Genomic DNA, 17,754 nt, shown 5'->3' with positions numbered 1-17,754 from the left:
AATTCTTTAAAAATTAGAGAAATTTTTAATGAATAGAAATCGATTGCAGACGGATTACTCAGGTTTGTAGGAAAAAGAAAGAAAATTTAAAATCTGGACATTTTTTTGCAATATTATGAAAGATTAGGACAACAAAATTTAATTAAAAAATAAAATTTTACACGGGACACGCGAAAATCCAGTTACGGCATTGCCAGAAGAGGACCGAAGGTAGCTCGTCCCCTCACCCTCGCTCCGAAATAACGTACTACCAAAATACCACGAGCTAGCTCGCTGATCGTAGACGTAGTAAAGGGTAATGCGCGCGCGCGCACGCCGAACCATCCCCTTTCGCGGGGATGATGGCGCGGCACAGTGCGGCGCGGCGCGGTGCGACGACCAGACAGCGGTGGTAGAGATAGCGCGGCGCGACGCCACGCGACACCACGCTGCCATTATATTATTGCCGTTTGTTCTCGCGTGTGATTTTCCGCGTCGCGTACCATCGAACGAGCGGAAACCAGAAAGAAGGAGAGAGAGAGAGAGAGAGAGAGACAAAGCAGTGTCTCCGTCGGATTTTGATCCTCGGAAAAGCGGTATATTGTCGTGAAAGAGAGAGAGAGAGAGCGCGCGCGCGGCCTGTCATCTCTTCTCTCCCTCTCTCTCTCTCTCTCCCTTTTTTTCCTGCATCCGTTTGTCGTCTCGCTTTTCTTGCTTGTTCTTCACTCTCGAGATGTGAGAAGAATTATGTCGTCATCATTGCTTTGCCGCACGGTGAGATCATGCGGTCACGTTTCGGGGCTACTTCGGGGAAGGCAGCAGTGACACTTGGAGCGCACGTTCCGGAGCGCCGCCGTCGCTTATTATTATTATCGGCAACTCCTTTCGTCGTCGCTAAAATGACAGCAGAGCTGATGACTGGACTCACTCTGATGACACCAGCGGCATGTACTGTCGCCGCCGTTCGTCAAGTGACAAACGACACAATAACGGGGTTGATGAAAGGGTGGTCTCATCATCACCGTGCATGATCCGCTTTCGTGACCTTGTACATCGTACGTTAAAAGGAGAGAGAAAGAGAGAGAGAAAGAGAGAAAGAGCGCGCGCGAGCACGGAGTAGCGGACCCGAGCTCTCGATCAGAGAAAGAGAGAGCTATAAAGGGAGAGAGAGCAAGAGAAAGAGAGTTTGCGATTATAGTGGATAAATGTGCTGCCGGAGATCGGTTCACGAGCGGCGCGAGGACGGGTGGAAGTGGAAGCGATCCGAGAACGACGACGGTGATGACCTGTGGACGATGCGCGAAGACGATCGTTAAATCGACGACGGGTGCCGACGAACCGATTCGTCCCTGCTGTTGGTCCTCGGCTCGACGACGACGACGACGACGACGACGACGGCGATCGATCGCCAATCGCGCGAGATTACTACGTCAGGGAGAGAGGAGGAGAGAAAGAGGGGAAGAGAGAGAAAGACAGAGAGAGGGAGAGAGACTTACTACAGGGAGAGAGAGAGAGATCACTACGCGGCACCGGGACAACGCGCGCGGCGAAAAGGGGAAAGAGGGGCTAATTTGTGAAATAACTGTCTAGAATCGTTGAAATAATGTTCCTGCGCATCAGCGACGACAGGTTACTACGCTTCGGGCTACTGTTTCTGTTGTGGATAGGCTCGAGTCGTCAACAGGAAGAGGACATACCTCACAATGAGTAAGTGTACACGTAGACACGCGATAGAGTATAAAAAAAAACATCGCCCTCATAGGCTCGTGCTTCGTTGGACGTCGATGATGTATGAGGAGCCCAAAAGAAATTGGCCGGGCGGATTGAGAGGAAAGGAAAAGAGGCATTCATTCAAGGGAGGGGGAGGGGAGTGGCGGGGATGGTGGTAGTGGTAGTGGTAGTGGTGGTGGTGCGGTAGATGTGCGAGCGATCGGATGGATGGAGTGCATAAAGCTCGACGAGCAAAACTCGATAGGGAGCAGAAGGAGCGCGAGGGCGCGGGCGAGAACGAGGAGAAAGAGGAGGAGGAGGAAAAGCAGGAGGAGGAGGAGGAGGTGGACGAGCGCGAGAACGAGCGTTCGGTAGTAGGGTGGGAAATAAAGGAACGCGTGAGAGAGAGAGAGAGAGAGAGAGAGAGAGAGAGAGAGAGAGAGAGAGAGAGAGAGAGAGAGAGAGAGAGAGAGAGAGATTTGGAAGAAGGCTGAGAAAAAGAGAGAGGGTGAAAGGGGAGAAAAGAAGAGGGAGACATCGTCAAGGGTGTGAGCGATGAAAGAAAAAGGGCGAATGTACGAGGTTAAAGATAAAAGGGAGATGGTGACGAGAGAAATGAGGAAAACGTGCGAATAAAGAGATATAAACGGAAAAGTTCGAGGAAAAAGTGTATTGGAATTATAAAGAAAACGAAAAGGGATAAGGGAAAAAGAGAAAAAATGGTGTTGAAGAGGATTATAAAAGGTCGTGAAAAGAAATGTAATCGAAAAAATCGACGAAAATAAAGAAACACTCTAATTGGTTCTCAATAAATATTAAATACGCACTAACGTAAATTAATGTTATAATTTCACATTCAACAATGTAACTGCTACATATGTTATGTTACATTTATAAGTTGAATATGAAATTGTAACGTTAAGGTTATTAATTGGTATTTCCTGGATTGGTTACGTATATAAAATAAAAAAAAAGTCTTGTTTTAACTTTTCAAAAATATTATCAACATAAAGTAAGATTACATAGTATTAAACACATAATTTAAGTTTGTTTACATAAATTTTGTATATTTTTTATTAAGAAAAATATATTCTCATTAATTGATAATAATTTTTATAAATTTAGAAAGAAAATATCAAATAAAATAACAATATCTTTAAATAAACAATTATAATTTTTAACACTATTTAATAATAAGATATACTTTAATTTGTATGAATAAAGGGAAACGAAGGAGAGAATAAAAAAGGATTCGTGAAAGGAACGTGAAAGAATATAATGCAAAATCGTAGAAAATAGTTAGATCTTTTGGGTGCGTAATTAACCTTTTTGATTTCTTTAAAATTGGCAATTATTTTTTGAAATTAAAGACATGCAATTGTTTGTTAAAATTACAGCATCAAAAGTCATAAGTACTTATGCCCGTATTCATAGTCAGATCTTATATTCAAAGGCTCCTTAAATGTATCCTAAAGTCGTTTGTTCTACCGATATTTTTTAATTATACTAATCTTTTAATTGGTTTTATTCCAATAAGAAATTATTAAAAGGACATCGAATCGATGTCGATTCGACATCAAATACATCGAAAAGCCATGAAATTGATGTCGATGCGACATCTTTTCGAACATTTCTCATTGGGATAGAATTGCAAAACTTTTTTACAGAATTAAAGTACGTACCAAAATCTAGGGGAATACGGTTGATTTAATATCAAAAACGAAAAAAAAAATTCATTTTTGGTACGTAGAGCTGTCACTTGATGACAATATTTGCTTAGTATACAAAATCTACGATATATATGTTTAAAATAAAACCGTATTTCTCTAGAGATAACATATACAAACAATATTATGCAATTTAAACTAAGATTGAAAGTCTAGAAAAAAAGATTAGTGTCATGAACTTTTTATAACTGCAAATTCAGATATAAGTTAGAAAAAAGCAGTCTAGAAAACATTTTATTTATTCTCGATATAAAATCCAGTTTAAATGATGATATTAATACGTATACTTTAATTCTGGAAAAGGATTTCCGAATCTATAAAAGAAATACATACAAAATCTTGTTAATGATATGCATGAATGACTCTACGTTATCGATCTCGAATAAATTTGATGGACACTTTAGCATCCCCTTAAGTTTCTTTTCAGAAGCTCTGTGTATCATTTTATTGGCTGAAGAACATCTAAAGATAAATGAAAGAAAGAGTTGAATACAAAGAATGATTGAAGACGGGCATTAATGTTTTTTAGTATTTACTTAGTATAGTTAGCTTAAAATATTTATACATATAAAAACAATTGAAATATTTACAATAAAATAAATAAATTATTAAGCGAATAATTATATATACAGAGTATCCAGAATGGTTAATTTTTATTTTATGGAATGAAAGAAGATAAAATTTTAAACTAAAAGTTTCTTTACCAATTTTGGCTCAGTTTATTATTTAGTGAATTATTAATAAATAAAGTTGGTCAATCAGACAGCGTGAGGTCGGAGTATGCAGAAGCGTAACATGCTTTGAGGTTCCACGCGGTTATTACATTTCCTTAATCAAAATTTTATTTTAATTTTTTATATTAATAAATAAATAAATAAATAAAGCCAAAATTAATCTGAGCCAAAATTAGTAGAGAAACTTTTAGTTTAACATTTTATCTTTTTTCACTCCGTAAAATAAAAATTACTCATTCTGGGACACCCTGTATGTATAAATGTGTGTGTGTGTGCGCGCGCGCACGCGCTCTTGTGTAATATATGTATATGTGTCTAAAATAATATTATTATTAATTATTGCAGAGTAAAAAATTGGGCCTTAAAGTTTGGTGTGGATTTATGGGAGTTTGGTAAACAAGTTACCAAAATGAGCGAAATACAAAGGGTAAGAAGATGTATTTGACTCGGGATTGGCGTATGGCAAACAAAGCTACTTCTTTATAAAAAAATAATTTCAATATATTTTAATTTATTTACTACTAACAATCACTAACAATTTCGCCGTTGAGCGTTTATCATGTATTAACAGTGTATTAACATCATTTATCGTAAAATTTTGCTGCTTAGCAAATACAGACTTTTTTGTACACTAGCTAGACTGTTCACTTAAATTATTTTGCATGCGATAAAAAGACAAAAAAATGTTGAATTGACTTTGTTTATGTTTATGCTTATGTAGTTAAAATTAGATACAGACTTTGTTTATGTTTATGTAGTTAAAATTAGATACATATAATTTTTTATCGGTAAATTATCAACGATTACAATCATTAATGATTACACTACAGTGTTTCCAATAATGATAACACTATAATGTTTCCTATAAAATACACATAGACTTAGTTTTAATATTAATTTAAACGCAATTAACATTTTTTCTTATTTTGAATTTCAAAGCAGTATCAATATTTTCTAATATAAAGTCAACCTCTCTTTTAGACATTAGACATATTTGAGACTAATTTATGATACTTACTCTTTAACTAAATCATATCCTCCGAACTTGAAAGTAGAATCAAGCATATTTTTAACTAAAATCCGGTAAAAAATGTTTTAATAAATAAAAATTTATTTTAAAAAATATATAAAATAGTCACTTATTGTAAGACAGAAAAAGTGATCAAATATGAAAATTTTTTAAATTGAAAATAAAATATATAAAGATAGAAATTTTGATGAAACAATTGATAATTTGATGACTATTAAAACACAAAAAATATTACTTTAAATACAAAAAATGTTTTAAATTTTTAGAAAAATTATTGTAATTAGAAAAATTGTTTAAACAAATTTGATAAATTGTTATTTATTTCTTTTAAACTTGATCTTTTATTTATTTATTCTGTTTTTTTGTAAGTATTTTTATTTTATTTATAAATAATAATGATGAGAGACATATTTTAAACGTAAAATAATAATTCTCAAATTAAAATTTTAAAAAGTGCATATTTAAAAATTTCTAATTATATTATATATTTGTTATATCATTATATAACAATATAGCTTATATGATTCAGTTTAAAATCTACGAGTATTCACATTAATATATCCAATTTAAAACTACTAATCAATATTATTATTTATTATATTTTGTATGTCGTAACAGAACTTTTATTATTAAGGAGCGTTTTTTTTACTTTGCCCAAATGTTTAGTCTAAATATACAGATATATGATTGACTACTTTTAAACCCTTAGATCTGACAATGAAAAACATTGAAATAAAAATTTTTTAATGACTCAATCTTTTGTAAACTTTTTAAAATAATGTTTTGTTTTGCGAATTGTAGGAGATTATATATTTAACTATAATCATAACAAATATATTTATTTTTTTCTTAAGCAAGTCATACTAGATATATTGTAAATGTCATGCAAAGATTTATAAGAGAAAATGAAAACTCATACTTATAAGTTGTTTTTTTCTAAAAATTATCTTGTTAACATGATCTTATAATTTTGCTCACGTGCCGATTTTCATTGTTCCATTAGAAATATCATGAGGTGGAAGCCAACGTTATAAAGAGGGATGGTCTTGTTCTTGTTCGGGAGATGGCCATGGAGGTGAAGAACATGATGGACTTCAAAATGAATGCAGTGATGGTATGTCAAAATGTATTCCTCTTTTTATTTTTAGGTTATTCGTTTTTTAGAGAAACGCGCTTATAATGCATTATATAACACAAAAATTGATCTAAAGTGAATGGTATTATTTTCTCGTAAAACTTGTAGGATCATCTGATTTGATTTTTATTTGATTAATTATAAATAAGCTCCTTGTTAGTATAAAATATAAAAATTGGTTAAAATCCGATATTTTCAATAACTTTTTTGATGTTTTCGATGAGAATTTGTTACTTTTAAGAATCTCATATAAAAATTTTTAGTTTTTTAAATTGCAACAGTTTCATAAAATAAATATTAAAAAATTTAAGTTTATAATTTGTAAACATTAAAATTAATTATAAATTAAGAAATATTTAAAGCTATTAATATTTTTATGTTACTTGTAAAATTTATATAAAGCAAATGCTTAAATATGCTTATTTTTATGTAAAAGTGCTTTGTATAATTTATATTTTTTCGTATCCATATAATACAATAAAGATAATGAAAATAAACCATTTCTAATAACTCTGGAAGAGCAATACAAATAATTTTATATAGCAACTTATATTAGCAACTTAATATATGATAGCAACTTATCTTTATTTTAAATTGCTATGTAATTACATGTTTTTTAAATAATTATTTTTGATAAACTTTCAAATATACTAATCCCACAAAGACTTGCAATACAAACGCGTTTTTATCAATTTTTGATTGATTGATTGATATCTTCATTCCTCTATACAGCGTAGAATCTATATAATAAAATATAAATATGCATATAATTTTAATAACATTGCAGTAATATTTAAAACACATTGTAAAAATCAACTCCAAGATTTTGTAAGTCTGTTCTTTTTAACTTTGAAATTTCTTTTTTCTAAACTTCTTGCACAGTTTACCTTTCCTCATTTTCTTTTCAATGGAAAAAGAAAATATGTAAATATGTCTCTGACAACACACAATGTCTAAAAATATCTTAAAGATGTCTTTTAAACATGTGTGTTCTCCCCAGTGAGAAATAGTACATCGAATCGACATCGAATCGACATCGAAATGATGATTTCGATGTCGATTCGACGTCGAATTGATGTCGAATTCATTATCGTTTCTCGCTGGGTCTGGGATTGTACATATTTTATAAAATAAAACATTTTACATATAATATAATATTAATAGCATATAATGCATTGCAAAATTTAATCGTAATTACTTTTTTAATTTTTGGTACGTATATGTACATCAGAGACTGTTCGTTCAAATTTAAAACGCTTTAATTATTATTACATTAAAAAGTACTGTTAGGTATGAAAATATATTGTATTACATTGTTTCTGAAAGTAAACAATTTGCCATTGTTACAATATTATAGCAACATTTTTGCATTGTTGCAATGTTGCAATAAAATATTTCTGCTATTTTTCTGCAATCTTTCTGTTCTTTATAAGATTTTGCAAAATACTAAAAATCGAGTTTGAATAATATAATTAAAAATTATTTGCTAGTCCTTAATTGTGTGGGTGTCAAATCGAAACTTTGATATATACAAGGTGTCGTGTAAAACTTTATACAACATTTACAAGCAGATAGAGCGCATTAAACTGAACAGAAAAGTCCTTTACCGTTTTGCAATTTTCGCAATAAGTTATTGATTACATAAGTACACAAGAAAGTGGTAAAGTGATGTTTCTTTTTGAAGTTAGGAAAAAATGAGCCAATTCAGCAATTCTGACCTTGGATTCAAATTCAGGAAGTCAAAATACATAAGAATTGATTAGTCTGGTCTGCCGGACCAACCACTTTTTTTGTGTGCCTGTGTAATCAATAACTATTGCGAAAATTGCAAAACGATAAAGGACTTCTCTGTTCAGTTTAGTGTGCTCTACCTACTTGTAAGCGTTGTATAAAGTTTTACACGACACTCTGTAGATTGATTTATTAATATATTTATCAAATATTTTTTTACTATAATCAACTTTTATATTTATCATAAATATTTTTTAACTGTAATCAACATAACAATTTTTTTTAATTGAAAGTCTTATCATATATTTAATTTCGATTGCAATGAAATTTTAACATATTACATATCATTATTATTCCCATAAATATTTTGATCGTGGGATATTATCAAAAACAAATGCTAGAGAAATGTTAAACCGAAGTCTACTATGTTCTTATTTTATAATTAATATTATAATTATAATGTTAATAAAAGCCAAAAGCTCAAAAATCTTAAGAATGAAAAATCTTAAAAACGTATTCTAAAGTCAAAATGATAAGAAAACCCTTCCTATTGCATTCCCGCTAAAAAATTATAACATATCTCAACTTCACGCATCTAAAAATGCGGAAACAAACGGCATAAAACTAATTGTCGAATTTTTTGTGTTTACTAGCCATTATCATAAATGTTTAATTAAAAATTGACTAATTTTGTACTTGATCCATGTGGAACAGGACAATTATAGATTTCGTTTTGGGTCGTAAGCACAAAGAGATGGATCTTGCATTGCGAAAAATCGAAAAATCACGTGGAACAGAACAATTTTAAATCTCATTTGCTTTGTGAACAGAGATGGGTGGATTTTGTTTTGCATAGCATAAAGTCTATAATTATTATGTTTGAGTTTTCGACTTTTCACGCAAAGTTCTATACCTCTCCATATTTTGATCTCCATATTTTGAAGGATATACCTTTCCAATTATGACCTGAGCAAGGTCTATAACCTTGTTTTAGTTTATATAGGTTTTCAATTTTCTACACATTCTTTCCCACATAGCACGGAATATTACAGTAATATCGCAGCAAAGTTGCAATATATCAACAATATTACATATTACAGTAAAATATTACAGAAACCCTTATGAAAAAATAGTACTGGTTTCAATACTGAAAAAAGTATTGGTGAAAGTGTGTGTGTGTGTGTGTGTGTGTGTGTGTGTGTGTGTGTGTGTGTGTGTGTGTACTGGAGACATAAATACTGAAAGTACTACTAAAGTCGACCATACTGATTTTCGAAGTACTAATGTAGCCTGTACTTCGTCAGTACTTCTCAGTATTCATCCCATACTCATTCACCACTCATTAAGTACACTCTCTAATACTCATCTAAATATTCGTCTAGTACTCCTTCCAGTATTCTTGTAGTACTTATATTGAATACTAACGTAGTATTGGCGTAGCACTAGCGTAGTACTACCCAAGTAGAACAAAGGAGATGACATCAAAATGACGTCATTTTGACATCATCTTTTATATAATTATTTGTTTTACTTGGGTAGCGTATTATTCGTGTAGCAATAACTAAGCATATAATTAAACTACGCTGACATAGCACTCGCAAATATTTACATAAATATCGTAAATATTTATAAATATTTTTATAATATTTACGATAAATATTTATGATTTGTTCAATCCAAGATCATAAAAATATTTATGAAATATTTTGGTTAAAAAATAAATTGGTAAATTTATTCAATCGACTGTCTGGCAATCCGTTTATTAATCACACAACGTTTCGACCATTGATTTTGGTCCTCTTCAGGTATACATAAGATGTTAATTACGACATAACAGTTTATAAAATTTTAGACCAGTGAAGAAAAAACATGTTCTATAACAAATCGTTACAATAAATAAGATTAATTAAAATTTAATATTAAATAGTAAATACTACAGTATACTCAGAAAGGCGGAAATATAAATAGTAAGAATAGTAAAAACTTACATGTCAAAATTCTTAAATTGATATTATGAACAATATGTAAATTACAACTAACGCATAGTGTGTCTTAAAAATCACAGAACTTTTATCTTACGCAAACATGATAAATCACGTCAACTAAGTCGCAGGTCGGTGAGACGACTAAATGTCATTCACAATATTTCAAACAACAATAGATATTAATGTACAGATAATAAAACTAAGTCATCGTTATTATTCTAATTGTACAGGATGTTCAGATTTTCCGTGTCTTTTTGTAGGTTGATAGAATCTTTCTCTTCTTTCTTTTCTTTCTTATATCGTTCTTATGTTCGTTTATTCGTGTTATTAGCTGACGTTTTGTTTGCACAATGCAGGAAAAGTTACAGTTATTGCATTTTAAGTGGTAGACTACATTAGTTCTATTTAAGGTGTCCAACTTATCTTTACCCCTTTTGATAATCCTGTCAAGCTTTTTAGGGACGGTGAAAAGCGTACTAATTCCAATTCTTTTTAGTTAGATGTTGACCAATACCATCCGTAACACCCTTTATGTAAGGGAGAGTTAGAACTTTTTTATTATCATATTCTAATTTTTTCTCTACTCAAACTGTTGTTAAAAGACAGTATCTTATAATTCAGTTCTTTAATTCTTTGGTTATGTAATAAATTTATTGATAACCTTGTCTGGAAAGTAATTATTTTTAAAAATGTTTTTGACTATAATAATATTAGAAGCATTTTGGTTAATATTTATAAAATAATGAAACAATTATTATAAATATTTTGTAAATATTTTATAAATATTGTGTGCTGTGTCTAGGAGTCAATCCGAATTCGTACTATAATTTTATATTTGCATTATAATTTTGCTTATAAGTTTTTATACAGTGTTATAAAACAACGTGTACAATTTTTTTATATTTAGACTTCATAAATGTTTTTAATTTGTTATACGATATATACTAAATAGATCTTAAAGTTAATTATTTAGTTTATTAAAATTTTGGTATTGCTTTTTAATTATATAAGATTAACTTATATAAACAAATATTTGAAAAGAATCATATGACATAAGTAATATATTGTAAGAATGTACATATTGCCTTAAGTATTTATAAAATTAATGTTAAAAATTTTAGAGTACTGACGAGTATTATGTATCGTTTCCTGCGCTAATAGTACTCCGATTATTAATCTGATAAAGTACTAATACCATTTCAATATTTTGAAGTACTAATGAATATTATTGCTTCTAGTACTGCCAGTACTGTAAGTACTGATAGGCACAGTACTGACTATTCTGCAATATCCATGAGTATTAATATACTAATACTCTCAGTACTAATCCTAATACTCCCAATACTGATCACTTGGTACTGAGTACTGAGTGCTAATACTACTTTTTTGTAAGGGTATATTATTGACATATTGCACATTTATAAATAACATTAAAATATTAGGTTATATTGTAGCGATATTACACTTTAAATAGCAATACGTTAGAATTAATATCACTCACATTAAATTAAGTGAGGGTTTATAATAAGTGTTAGTATGGTTTAAGCCGTAAGAAATTGATAAATCACAGACAAAAATTAGAAAAATAATTTATTGTGATTGATTAATTTCTTATGGCTTAAAGCTTACTCCAGCTATTTTTAAACTCAACCTAATGTTAAAATGTTATTAATAAGTACGCTTACACGTTACCTTTGACTGGTATTCATAGTCGAATCTTATTTAAAGATTGTCTCAAGCAATGTCTTAAGATGTTAATACGGCTCTGCGATTGGCTGATGGCATCTTAAGACAGTACTTAAGATGATCTTAAATATAAATCCGACTATGAATACTGGCCTTTAATCAGGTTTAACGACATCGATAGTGCTTAGATTTCTAATTACATTTAAAAAAAAAATGAAATGGCTGTGATTGGCCAGGCTAACGATCGATATTATTAATCCGATTAAGGATAATGTGTAAACGTAATCATTAACATTAAGATGTCATTACATTACTTTATTATTTTATAAACATGCATTATTTTATAATTTATAAATATTTTTTAAAAATTATAAATATATAAAAATATATAAAAATATATAAAAAATATAGAAAAATAAAAAATAAAAAATAATATTACAAAAATACTACGTAAATATTACAGTAATATATTTGTGATATATCATCATTATATTACTGTTATCCATTTCGGCGGACATTTTAATATTGTAGTAATATTTTTGTAATATTTCTACAACATTTATACTATATGTCACTATAATATTGTAACGAGAGAACAATATTTTTGTGATATTACCGTAATATTCCGTGCTATGTGGGATATTTTATATGCCTTTAGTTCTATTTATGAATTTTTTGTTAATATTTTTTAATATACAATAACCAATGGATAATATCTGCGATATGTTGATTAGGGTCGTGAATTTGACAACATATGCTGAGATTATTTGCAGAGTGGACTCCTCTATTTAGTATATTACCCTTTTATGTTACTAATTCCGTTATCGCGTAATTAAATTATTTATGTAACAATTTCTGCTGTTAGTAAATTTTTAATAAACGAGCAAAAATTTTTTGAAGATTACTCAGGAAAGTGATCTTGATAACATGATATGTGAATGTTCTTACAAAAGAATGACTTTATATAAACATTTACCATTAATTGATATTTATTATCCAATTTTCACACTGATTTTATTAAAATATCGTTTTTCAACTGAAAAATAATATTTACTAAAAAATAATTATATTAATTCTTCAAGTACATACGTGAGTCTAAAACATCCAAGCAAAAGTAATATTTACTTGTATTTACGTTTATTATTTATTACACATAATTACTAAACAATTTTTACTAAAATGATTAAAGCAGTGTTAACCAGAATGTTGAAAAATATGAAAGATATATCTCCTGAATTTTGTTCAGTTTTTTTATGCGTTAAAGAAGGTAAAATAGCGTTGGATGCGAGAGATTCGCATATCCATAAAGGTGTGAAAAAAACGTATGCACTTTAATGGTTAATATAATTATATTTTGTATTAATGTTTAAACCCACTTGAATAAAAAAGGAAAATATGTATCTTTAATAATATATTTACTACAAGCAAAATATAAACAGAATATACATAATAACTATTATATTATTTATAGTATTATAGTATTATAATAATTATAGTAATTATAGTATTTATTTATGTTAAGTATTTAAGTAATTATCAAAAAAATTTTTAAATAAGTATTTTTAAAACCGCATGCTAAATTTATTTATTATACTAAATTTTATTTATTATTATATTTTATTTATTTTATATATATATTTGTTCTTTGATTGGTAGTAATCCTACTTTATTCTATGTGCAGAGATTGGTGGAGAGCGCCGAGCAAGCCGCAGTATCGGCGCCGAGGGAAGGAAATGTGTCGCCCAAGTATTACGCCTCGCATCGGCTGAATAACTTTATCAGCGACGAAAAGGGCTCCGCGCAAGAGGTGTTTCTCATGTCGAATCGCCACTTCGATCATCTAGCGGTGAACGTCAGTTTATCTGCTGTGCTTTTACCAAATGGAGTTAAAGACAATGGTAAGCAGAAACGCGATAGATAGAAAATCGATAGATAGATTTTTGCAAAAAAAGTCCGCATTTTTTTCTTTTATAGTTTAAAAGAGAAAAAAATTCTCTGAAAAGATCTGATCTAATGACTTGTCAGTTATATCTACTGCAAATTGTCTGTGTTTATTTGTAGACCGTGACGTCGCCTCAGGTATCCAATGGAGCGAATACTTGGATTTGCTATTTGTTAATAATTATGAGAGCGATCCTACGCTATCGTGGCAATATTATGGGGCGACAACAGGTTTTCTACGTCGTTTTCCAGGTATTAACTTTGCTTACACACTTTTTTTCTAATCACTAAACACTTCCCATAACATTGAACATTCTATGTATATGCATTTTTTTTCCATAATGTGAAAAAGATATCTTGTATGTTAAATGTCTATACATCTCATATACACGATTCGAATATACATTATGGTATATAACGTGTATATACATTAATGTATTTGAAATGTATATAGAGTGTACAATGTTAAATGTATATATGTTATGGTCAAAGCCCGTAGCGCGGGCATTCCTAGGATTGACTAGTCAATGCGCGGAATAACCAAGCGTTTTGGTCCGAAATAGTTTTGTATTTCGGCCTTTGATTGATATGTTTTTAGTTCATCCTAGGAGTGACTAACATGGCTGGTCAAAGTTAGAAATTGAAAAAAATACTTCGGACTTTGTCTAGTCAATCCTAGGTGTGGCCTTAATTCAGACTTTAAAAAATAAAGCCAAGATTTTTAAATAATATTTTTATTGTTAACATAAAGTAGGTTTTACTTTACCTTTGTAGTTGTGTAATTTGAAATATAAAGTAGAAAAACCTTTGCTAACTTTGACCAGCCATGTTAGTTACTTCTAGAATGCATCTTGTTTTGCGTGAAAAGTCGCAAATCCATGTGGTGCGGAGATTGCTTTGCGCGCGCGCGCGCACACGCACACACACACGCACACGCACACGCACACGCACACGTACACGTACACGCACACGCACACACACACACGCACACACACACTCGGGAGGGTACAATTTCAAATCGCATACTTTTTTCAAATGTAATTAAATATTTTTTACAGCAGACTTTTTTGTGTATTACATTATCGCTCATTACATTAAAACTGAATATTTTACGAGATATTTTATATTTTGTATAAAAACACATTAAAATAAAATATTGACTTAATTACTAATTTTTTGATGATTCTATCGGGATGGTAACATGTTATAAATAACGAGTCACTATTATTTTTACTTTTCTATTTTATAATATACGATTTGGTAATGACAATTTTTTATAATCGTAATGGCAATAATTTATAATAATATTTATTTGTAACAAGTTATTATCATGAAATTTCTTCTTTTTCTCTCTTTCTCTTTTTCTCTCTTTTTCTTTTTTTTTTTGAGTGAGTCCCAGATGCGCACAATTTAAAACCACCAATCAAATTCTGTAAATTTATTCTAACTAACTCAGCAATTTGATTGGTGGTGCCCGTTTTACATTGTGCGCATCTGGTACGTTTCTTTCCCTTTTTTCTCCCCCTTTTCAACTGGTACGTTACTCGTTGAAACAAGTAATTTGTTCATTAACTCGTTGATTTGTAATAATTTGTTGTAATATAAAAGTATTTCCAGATAGCTAAATCTTTTAAAAGCAGATCATGCCAAGTGTCTGCTATTAATTGTTGTCAGTAAATTACATACAGTCTGCCGGGAAAAAATACCTCTTATATGTCATATATGAATTTTGTCCGCAAAAACTCATATATGGTAATCAGTGTTATAATAGATCATTAAATAAATAATCTAGATCAGATCACAGATCATTTTTCATACATTTGATCTAGATCATAGATTACATTAATTTTGATCTAGATCGAAGATCGTTTCTTTTTTTTACTTGACACTTTGATAGGAGTAGGAATCGAAGTTTTTTAAGCTTCTTTAATGGACTTTTAGGAATGTTCCAGAAATCTTCAAAGGAGAAAATTTTCGATAGTTTTATCTTGTTACCCCCACTCTACGCCTCTAAAAGGACGTTCTTGCCATCGGAGATTTTTTTTTCGAAGATTTAGTGATACGCATGCGCAGTAGAAAATTGCGCAATTTACGCGGAACTTTTAAAACAAAAATTTGAATTAATTAAACTATTTGTGACATTAACTTTAATAATATAATTATTTATAAGTATACATATACATATAATTGTACATAAGTAAATTAAAATCTGCAAGTTGATTGGCTGCACATTTCCCGGATCGCGAACTTGGACCAATAATACAGGGAAATTAGACTTTTTCGAGAAAAAATTGTAAGAGGCACTTTTATTGCAGATTCTTATTCGGAAAAATCATACAAACAAATTAAACAAAAATTCAACTCGGAAAAAGTTGGACACAAGGACCAAGTTCTAGCATCGCGGACTTTAATCTCAGAAACTATTGACCTAGAGTAGAGGTTACAGTATAGATAGAGACCCTCTAAAGTCGAGTCAAGTAATAAAAAGATCTAATTTTTTATAGATCAAGATCAAATAATTTAAAAAATCTAGATCAGATTAAAGATTATCGTAAAAAAAAGATCTTTACCAGATCAATAGATCTTAGAAGTTGATTTAGATTATTGATCTAGATCATTTGATCTAGATCGTTTACAACACTGATGGTAATATATGATTATCTGTCATATTTGAGCATATATATTTAAATAAGTTTATTTGGAGGTATAGTATTGTGATCTGATCATATATAACTCTATAAGTTTGTATATAATTATCTAAAATTTTATTTTTATATTTTCTCAATGTTCGAAAGCTCTCTGAGTTGCAGAGACCCACGAACACTTTTCGTATAACAAAAACAATATATACTACACTTTGCTGCTAGTGAAATGCTAGGTAAGCCGTGGGTGATGATTTTCTTTCATAAATCTTTTGAAGTAAATTTTCTCGTGAGAAGGAGGACTGCCGCGCCTTCGCCTAGTGGCGATCTTGCAAACTACTCGCGGTTGTATATATTTAAATAAGTTTATATTTTGAGATATAGTATTGTGATCTGATCATATATAACTATATGACTATATAAGTTTGTATTTGATGACATATTTCAAGAGACACGATAGTAGCACGTGCCAAGTTGATAATATACAAGAACGTTAGATCATATATGGCTATATAAGACCATACTTAATCAGGATTTAATCATATATTCAAAAATGGTTTAATCATATATTTTCATATATGGCCGTATAAGATCATTTATAATGGCACTTTTATTTCTTATATGACGATATATAGACATATATAAACATATATTTGTTAATATGAACAAATAAGAGGGCTGTAATATCAAAATATTGCAAGCTATCCAATTGCCATCCAACAAAAAATATAACAAAGCTTGCCGATCATGCCATGTCGCAGTAATCGAACAGAATTTGCGATTTCTGCTCGATTTTTGTCACCAATTTGTTGTCAGATTCTGTGAGCAAATTTTGCTAACAAATCGTAAGCATATTATAGAAATCTGTTGCCAATCTGCAGACATATTGAGCATGTTTTACTTATAAAGATTTCTAATTACTTATTATATTTCCACTGAAAAAAATCACGTCACGAAATTACATAATGAAATTACATAACAAATCACGTAATTGATGACGACCAAACACGTAACAAAATGTTTCAAATTGTTACCTGATTTTTAAAAATCATGTGATTTGAAAAATTACATAATTTTAAAGAAAATTATGTAATTTTGAAGAATTACATTATTTGAAAAATTATGTCATTTCGAAAAGTTACATAATGTTGTGGGAATTATGATTTTGTCCATAAAAAAGTAGTAAGTAAATTAAATTTTTTACTATTTTTTTATAGACAAAATCATAATTCCCAAAACATTATGTGACTTTTCAAAATGACAAAATTTTTATGCAACTTTGCTGCATTACACCTGTTGTGAAAAAAATCGCGAAAACTTTCTGTTATTTGCATCTTACAATCGGATCTTTTCTTTTTATTTTGAGTAATCGTTCATTGTGCGATTTTTTTGGACCAAGTTATCGATATTTGAATAAAAAGTGGTCACTTTGACTTTGATTGCTTACAACTCGT

General features: G+C 30.3%; 1 protein-coding gene across 3 annotated transcripts in view; it reads left to right on the top strand.

Moving 5' to 3' along the window:
• Positions 1 to 347: 347 nt before the first annotated feature.
• LOC105838187 (voltage-dependent calcium channel subunit alpha-2/delta-4) overlaps positions 348 to 17,754 on the top strand; it is a 187,842-nt gene continuing 170,435 nt past the window's right edge. For all 3 annotated transcript variants that reach the window (XM_036292266.1, XM_036292265.1, XM_036292264.1), the window contains exons 1-5: positions 348 to 1,686; positions 4,496 to 4,577; positions 6,184 to 6,294; positions 13,399 to 13,615; positions 13,779 to 13,910. In XM_036292266.1, the coding sequence (XP_036148159.1) occupies positions 1,583 to 1,686; positions 4,496 to 4,577; positions 6,184 to 6,294; positions 13,399 to 13,615; positions 13,779 to 13,910 (646 nt within the window). In that variant the 5' untranslated portion in view covers positions 348 to 1,582. The remainder of the gene's footprint in view (positions 1,687 to 4,495; positions 4,578 to 6,183; positions 6,295 to 13,398; positions 13,616 to 13,778; positions 13,911 to 17,754) is intronic.

The sequence above is a fragment of the Monomorium pharaonis genome, chromosome 9, assembly GCF_013373865.1.
Source record: "Monomorium pharaonis isolate MP-MQ-018 chromosome 9, ASM1337386v2, whole genome shotgun sequence".
NCBI classification, from domain to species: Eukaryota; Metazoa; Arthropoda; class Insecta; order Hymenoptera; family Formicidae; genus Monomorium; species Monomorium pharaonis.
Note: the sequence above shows the minus strand (reverse complement) of the source record. Positions and strands in the feature narration are given on the sequence as shown.